The sequence below is a fragment of the Alexandromys fortis genome, unplaced genomic scaffold, assembly GCF_014885135.2.
Source record: "Alexandromys fortis isolate MF-2015 unplaced genomic scaffold, M_Fortis_MF-2015_v1.1 scaffold_86, whole genome shotgun sequence".
Taxonomy (NCBI): Eukaryota; Metazoa; Chordata; class Mammalia; order Rodentia; family Cricetidae; genus Alexandromys; species Alexandromys fortis.
Genome location: NW_026067965.1, coordinates 2,991,097 through 2,999,485, shown reverse-complemented (window position 1 = coordinate 2,999,485; position 8,389 = coordinate 2,991,097). Strand labels below are relative to the sequence as shown.

Here is an 8,389-nt window from a genome sequence, read left to right as displayed (position 1 = left end):
AAACATTAATCATATAGACATATATATATTCAATGAAAGGCATGATAGATATATTCAATGAAAGGTATGATAGATATGAAGAAAAGCAAAGATGTTTTCTAAACTCATATTTCTTTCTGTCCCATATCATAGCTCTTGACATGAGACAGAAACTCCAGAAACTCTGGGTTTTTCTCTTACTAACAGGCTTGGAATTGGAGAGGGACTGAGCCAGAGTCCAACTTCAAAACCAGCTCCATAAATTTCTACCTGTCTTGGGTAGAAACAGACAGATAATTACAACCCAAAGAATAGTAGCCTCAGAGAAAATGGAGTGAGTAGCACTTGGGAGATGGAGGCAGGAAGATCAGGAACCTAAGGCCAGCCTCAGCTACACAGAGTTTGTAACCAGTCTGGGCCCCAAGAGAGCCTATATAATTTCAAGGGATCCAAAAGATAACCACGCAATGCTCATATACTCATTCAGGCAAAACACTCACGCACATAACTCAAAATCAATTTTTAAGAAGTCCCAAGAGAGAAGATGGCCCTATGGGGAGTTAAGCAACTCTGATGAGTCAGACTGATGCTATCAGGGCTCAGACACGGATCAAGTCACATCCTGGCCAACGTCCCTGAGTCACTAAGAAATCTCAAACAAGGCCAAGCGTGGGGTTCATGTCTATAAGCCTAGCCTTTGGGAAATGGAGGCAGGAGAGTCACTAAGAATCACCAAGCCTGTTCTACATAGGGAATTCCAAGCCAGTCTGAGCTACAAGGTGAGACCTGTCTCAGAGAGACATAGAGAACTCTCAAATTTATGAACATTCTATAAAAACCCCATCAAGTTTGTTGAATAATCAAAGTTCTCAAACAGCCCAAGTGATGGTGCTGCACGCCTTTAATCCCAGCACTTGGAAGGCAGAGACAGGCGGATCGCCTAATACACACTCTTACTTGTATGTATAACAAGCCAAGAAAAGGGGGCCATGAATTTGAAAGACGCAAAGAGAGGTAGGTGCATGAGAGGGTTTAACAAAGTTTAATACTTTGTCTTAACTTTGTTCTATGCTGCAGAAGTGCGATTCTGTGTGGTATATGCAGGTGTGCAGACAGTCACCCATGTGGGCATGTGAGGAGGACAGAGGTCAACATCGGGAATCTTCTTCAATTGCTCTCGGTCTTAATTTTTGAGCATCTCTCACCAAACTTAGAGTTTGTCATTTCAGCTCGACTGTCTGGCCAGCATGTCTATGGGGTCCACCTGTGTCCGCCCCCATCACTGAGGTCACATGCACATGTTGGCATGCCCTGCTGTTTACATAGGTGTTAGGGATCCCAACTTAGGTGCTTATGCTTGCACAGCAAGCAATTTACTACTGAGCATCTCCCTAGGCTCCAGCTTAATTTATATTATTTATTATAAACTATATATTTATATAATTTATATCTCTCTGTGTAGCCTTGGCTGTCCTAGAATCCCTTTGTAGACCAGGTGAATTCATATATTCACCTGCCTCTGTCTCCTGAATTCAGGGACTAAAGGTACATGCCACTACCGTCCCCAGCTTTTAAGTTTAATATTTATAAAATGTTTAAATTTGGGTTCGGTCCTTGGTTGGGGGCAGGAATGACAAAACAAAATAACAAAAATGTTTAAATCTTCTGGGTGTGATGGCTCATGCGTATAATGGCACATGAGACACTAAAATGGGACACTGTGAGGGTAGCCTGCACTACATAAGGAGCCTACATTGTAAAAAATGAAAAGTGCAAGCCATGTGTGATGGCCTCACTTGGTGCTCCCAGTCTTTGAGAAGTTTCTGACAGAGAAATAACTTGAATGTGAGGCCAGCCTGGGCTACATAGTGAGTTGTAGACTAACCCAGGCTACAGAGTGAGCCTATGTCTCAAAATAAATAAAAAACAAAAACCCAACAACAATAACAACAAAACTCAGAGGGACTAAGGAGATGACTCAGTGGGTAAAGTAAGATCTGAGTGCTATGCTGAGACTCCCAACAACCACAGGAAAGGTAGACACAGCAGTGCTTGCCTGTGACCCCAGGACAGGGGAAGCAGAGACAAATGGATCCTGGGGACTCACCGACCTGCCTTTCTAGATAAAAGGGCAAATCCCACATTCAGTGAAAAGACCTATTTCAAAGAGTAAGGTGGTTCTGTGCACAAGCCAAAAGCATAGCTACCAACTCTCTTCAAAGAAGCACAGAAAACCGCAACTGGGCACAGCGTAGAGATCAGCAGATATTGGGAAGCCCAGCCCCAACAGATGCATCTGCATCACAGCTCCTGTATCTGCGGCTCAGAAACGCCACAGAAAAGGGGACGGAATGACTATAGGAGCCAGAATACTGGGAAGTCTCTCCTAGAAATAGCTCCACGACCAAGACCAGAATGATGGCCATGCTTAGGTGGGAGGAAGAAAGTTCGGAGGTTCCACCCTTAGACAAAGAGCTGCTGGGTGTAGAACTGCCCTCTCCCAGGAATCAGCCCTCTTACTTCAGCCACACTGAACCTTACAGAAGAGAAAGTGGGAAGTACACTTAAACCCATTGGTACAGGGAACCATTTCCTAAATAGAACTCCAGCAGCACAGACACTGAGAGAAACAATTAATAAATGGGACCTCCTGAAACTGAAAAGCTTCTGTAAAGCAAAAGACACGGTCAACAAGACAAAATGGCAGCCTACAGAATGGGAAAAGATCTTCACTAATCCCACATCAGACAGAGGTCTGATCTCCAAAATATATAAAGAACTCAAGAAATTGGACACCAAAAGACCACATAATCCAAATAAAAAAATAAATAAAAATGGAGTACAGACCTAAACAGAGAACTCTCAACAGAGGATTCTAAAATGGCTGAAAGACACTTAAGGAAATGTTCAACATCCTTAGTCATCAGAGAAATGCAAATCACAACAACTCTGAGATTCCATCTTACACCTGTAAGAATGGCCAAGATCAAAAACACTGATGACAACTTATGCTGGAGAGGTTGTGGGGAAAAGGGAACACTTCTGCATTGCTGGTGGGAATGCAAGCTGGTACAACCCCTTTAGATGTCAGTGTGGCAATTTCTCAGAAAATTAGGTAACAACTTTCCTCAAGACCCAATAATACCACTTTTAGGTATATAGCCAAAGGACGCTCAATTGTGCCACAAGGACATGTGCTCAACTATGTTCACAGCAGCTTTGTTTGTCATAGCCAGAACCTGGAAACAACCTAAATGCCCCTCGATTGAAGAGTGGATTTTTAAAAAAAGTGGTACATTTACACAATGGAGTATTACGCAGCAGAAAAAAAATAACGACACCTTGAATTTTTTCAGGAAAATGGATGGAACTAGAAAACATTATTTTGAGTGAGGTAACCCAGACACAGAAAGACAATTATCACATGTACTCACTCATAGGTGGGTTTTAAACTTTATAAAGCAAAGAAAGCCAGCCTACAAACCACAATCCCAGAGAACTTAGACAACAATGCGGACACTAAGAGAGACTTACATAGATCTAATCTACATGGGAAGTAGAAAGTATAAAAAGACAAGATCTCCTGAGTAAATTGAGAGCATAGGAACCTTGGGGGAAGGTTGAAGGGGGGAGGGGAGCAGAGAAAAATGTAGAGCTCAATAAATATCATGGATAAAATAAATAAAAAGTTAAAAAAAATGAGAAGGAAGGATGAATGGAAAGGAAAAAGAACCTGAATGCTGGGTATGACACCCAGCAACACACAGACACTAAATTATTCTTCTGGAAATGGAATAAGGTGGGTGGGAGCACGGATCACCCAGTCAGGCATGGTGGCACATGCCTTCAATCCCAGCACTTGGGAGGCAGAGGCAGATGGATCTCTGGATTGCAAGACAGCTTGGTCTGCACAGTGAGACCCTATCTCGCTGGAAAAAAAAAATTCCAGATGGAGCTATAGCTCAATGATAAATTGATTTCCTAGACATCATTTGCATGACACTCAGGACTATATTTGAAGGGGGAAAAAGTTATTTGGCCTGACATCGTAGTGCAGTACTCAAGATGCAAAGGCAGGATTCCAAATTCAAGGCCAGCCGAGGCTACAGAGAGAGTTCCAGGCAACAAGAGCTACATATAGAGAGAGACTTTGTTACAATAGACAGATAGGTAGACAGTCACTCTAGTCAGTAAGGCCATGTGGTGACATACAACTAGCCTGAGATCCATATCAAGACTGTGGGAGCCAGTGATGGACATGCGCAAGGCCCTGGGGTCAACCCCCAGCACTAAATAGGAGATCCTGCACAAAGCAGCTAAGTGACAGCTGTTCTCTGAAGCGGTTCCAGTGACCTGACCGGAACATCTCACAGCTGTGTAGGTATGTCTAAGGAGAGATGCACCTACCTTCCTATGTGGTAATTATAAACAGTGCAAAACAAATGCCCCAGTCCGAAAGGCAAATCTTTAATAGTCACGCCGAGACAATTCCTAACACCAAGAGCTAAATAAAGAGAGGTGGGGGAAATGGCCAATGGCTAACAAAAGCAATCCCCTGACACACCTGGGTCAGAAGACAAAAGGACGAAAACTTTTGAAACGATCGTGTTCTCAGTGCCTTTTAGCACATGCGCTGGAAGATCAAGATAGAGTAAGGTTTAATGATAAAACCAGGAGACCTTAGTTTCAAGATTTCTGTGCCACTGTCGTTGTCATCAAAGATTCAAAGGGCTGTCACCTTCCTGCTAAGGGAACTGGCACACGAGTGGTAGAATTGCTTCAACTCCGAGCTCAGAGAGACCCAAGTTAAAGTGGATGGAGTCCACCGAGGTCCAGCTGGACTGGAAAGGTGACTATAAACTTAGAGCAACAGACGGCTTTTGTGGGACCTGCAATGGCCCTCCCCAGAGCTCCACCAGGAACGGTTAAGTCTGTCGCCTTAGTGTCCAAAACCATAAGCAACCCCAAATCCCATGGACATTTTCCACTTACTCCCCTGCCTTCTGGGGAGGGATGGCGAAGGCGCACCTTCCCTCTCAGTCGTCTGAATCTGGTGCTGTGAATGGGGTCAAAGAGGTCTTAGCACAGACTGGACAGAAAGGAACGATCCATACACGCGACCGACCCACGCAGGCCCTCAAACCCGGCCCAGAGGTCCGCAGAGCCTCCGCAACGGCAAAAGGACCAGAGGAACCCGAGCAAAGACAGCGGCCAGTCTCACCTGTCTCTTGTTCATCCGCCGCACATCATCTAGGAAATCTAGAGACAGCATGGTGAGATGAAGAACGCGACAAACGGCAGCCAAGAGGAAGCGGCAGAATCAGAGTGAGGAACCGCTGCCACGCGGGCCGGACTCACAGTGGACAGGACCCCCCAGACGCCTGCACTTCCGCTTCCGGGGCGGAAGCAAACGAGGCCCCGCCCCCTCGCTGCAAAGACTGGACAAAGAAAGACTGAGAGCCCTGAGAACGGCCTGGGAGCCTGGCCTTGCCACGGGAGGATCTCCCGAGCTGACCTTCGGCAGCCGAGAACCCGCCGGAGCCCGCTTTCCGTGCTCAGCCCGAGGCTGCTCGTGAAGGCGATGACCCTGGGTTAGATAGGCCCGCAGCCTGCAGAAGGAGGGCCGTTGCGTACGCCTGGCCAATCGGAAGCCGCGGCTGCTCCACCGCCAGGCCAGCCGTCTTCCTGCGTACTGCCGGGTCCTGGGTGTGGCCCGGGACGTGTTCCCTGGCTGTTTGTTCTCGGGGTGAGCATGCTGGGGGTACGCTGCCGGAAGCTGTGCGATCTTTAACGCCTCGAGTGCACACACACAGACACACACACTGGAGGGACACGAGAGAGAGAGAGAGAATGAATCTTCCGTAATGTCATGAGGGCACAACCAGTGCAGGTGGCCAGGAAGAACCTCCTCAATCTTGACCCCTCCATACAGTAATTTGCTTTGTCTCCTGACACCTGGATGGGAACTGTTTATTTGACCCGCAAGTTTTCACGGGGGTGGGCATAAGAAGTGACATCATTGCCGTGGTGTTTCTTTTGATGGGTGACAGTTGTAGGACTCTGTGGATACGATCTAAAACCATTGAATTGCACACATTTGGTGAACTGCACAGTATTTGAATTACATCACAATACAGCAGGCGTGAGAATGAAAAAGAACTCATTGGTGTCTTGTTCATGTTAAATTCCCAGGGGTGGCTGTGCGCCTGTCAGTACTTGAATTTAAAGAGAGAGAGAATATCTCCAACTTCTGTTTGAAACCTCATATTTACTGAGATGAAAAGTCAACGTTTTGGTATCTCCAAGTTAGGAAGGTCTATGAGAGAAAATTCAGGCCAGGTGGTGGTGGTACATACCTTTAATCCCAGCACTTGGGAGGCAGAGGCAGGAGGATCTCTGTGAGTTTGAGGCCAGCCTGGTCTCCAAAGCTACCCTGAGAACAAAAACCCAGTCTCGAAAAAACAAAAAAGAAAATACATAGAAACCCCACTAGAGCAGGTACTCCAACTTCTGTAGCAGTATGTGTACTAGAATGACTTACCCATGTTAGTTATGGTCTCAACCTAAATTCTGGCTCATAGAATCCTTCACATAAGCTTATCAATGTTCAATTCAACCTAAAATCAAATTAAGTGCGTATGAGCTTTTGTCCATTTCTTTTTTAAAAAAAATGTATACAGTGTTCTGTCTGAGTGTATGCCTTCTGGCCAGAAGAGGGCGCCAGAATATAATCATGGATGGTTGTGAGCCACAAAGTGGTTGCTGGGAATTGAACCCAAGACCTCTGGAAGAGCAGCCAGTGCTCTTAACTGCTGAGTCATCTCTCTAGTCTTCATTGTTCATTTCTTATGTACCTCGAAGACCCTCAAGATGAGCTCAAAATCCTTTGGGTCCAAAAAAGGTAAATAAGCTACTTAGTTGGGAAGAATGGGGGGGGGGCCACTGGAGAGATGGCTCAGTGGTTAAGAGCACTGATTGCTCTTCCGGAGGACTCAGGTTCAATTCCCAGCACCCACATGGCAGCTCACAACTGTCTGAAAATGCAGTTCCATGAGATCTGACACCTTCACACCGATGCACATAAAATAAAGTTAAATAAATCTTTAAAAATAAAAAAGAATGTGAGGGTGGGGTGGGGCAGGGGCAGGAGGATCTCTGTGAGTTTGAGGTCATCCTGGTCTCCAGGACAGCTAGGGCTTCATAATAGAAAGATTGCTATCTCCAAAAAGAAAAAAAAAAAGGCCTGGAGCTCACTGGCCAATCAATATAGCCTGCTTGACAAGTTCCAATTCAGTAGGTGTGACCTTAATCTCAAGAAGGGGAGGGGGACTGGAAAGATAGCTCAGTGCTTAGGAGCACTGACAGCTCTTCCACGGGACCTGCATTCAGTTCTTAGCGCCCATGTCAAGTAGCTCACTATCATCTGTCAGCTGTAACTCCAGCTCCCAAGGCTCTGACATCCTCTTCTGGACTCTGTGGGTGTCTGCACTCACACGCACAGACACGTACACAGATGCACATAACACACGGAGATAAACAGGAGTTTAAAATAGTTAAACCTCTCGTTCTTTAAATAAGCACCCGAGGCTGTCCTCTGGCCTCCACAGGCATGCAAACACACACACACACACACACACATGCCTGCACACACAAGAACACACATGTACACATGAACTGCTTAGGTTGTTGCCAGGCCTGATAGTGCGTGCCTCTTTTGTTTTGTTTTGTTTTTGCGGGCCCTGGCTGTCTGGGAATGTGTTCTGTAGGCCAATCTGGCCTCAAATTCACAGGAAGCCTCCGACTTCAGCTTTCTGAGTGCTGGGATCCCAGGCCACCGCAACCGGCCAAAATATTTCTCCTTTCTTCAGATTATATTGGTGCTCTAGCATATCAGTAAATATCCAATAAAGAGAATGTAGTTGATGTTTGGGGCTGTTGCCAAGGCTCACAACCTGAATTCAATACCCAGGATCCACATGGTGGAGGAAGAGAACTGACTGCTCAGAGCTGCCCTTTGACCTCCACACATGTGCCAAGCCTCACTTGCACTCACACAGAGTCAATGCAGTAATTTTTAAACAATGTGGTTAAACTATATGATATATAGTTTCATATATATTAGATGTTAAACTTGCAGTTTCATTGTTACATTGTATTATCAACTGACAAAAATGGGTAAGGAGCTTAAATAAGTTACATGAAACTTAAAAATCAGGATATTGGCTGGGCGGTGGTGGTGCAAGCCTTTAATCCCAGCACTCGGGAGGCAGAGGCAGGCGGATCTCTGTGAGTTCGAGGCCAGCCTGGTCTACAAGAGCTAGTTCCAGGACAGGCACCAAAAACTACAGAGAAACCCTGTCTCAAAAATCAAAAAAAAAAAAAAATCAGGATATTGAGTGCCGTATTTTTA

General features: G+C 45.7%; 1 protein-coding gene across 1 annotated transcript in view; it reads right to left on the bottom strand.

The window, feature by feature from the left end:
- Sec11a (SEC11 homolog A, signal peptidase complex subunit) overlaps positions 1 to 5,397 on the bottom strand; it is a 35,100-nt gene extending 29,703 nt beyond the window's left edge. Inside the window, exon 1 of the mRNA XM_050153981.1 lies at positions 5,201 to 5,397. Coding sequence (XP_050009938.1) covers positions 5,201 to 5,251 — 51 coding nt within the window. The 5' untranslated portion in view covers positions 5,252 to 5,397. The remainder of the gene's footprint in view (positions 1 to 5,200) is intronic.
- Between the last annotated feature and the right edge of the window lie 2,992 nt (positions 5,398 to 8,389).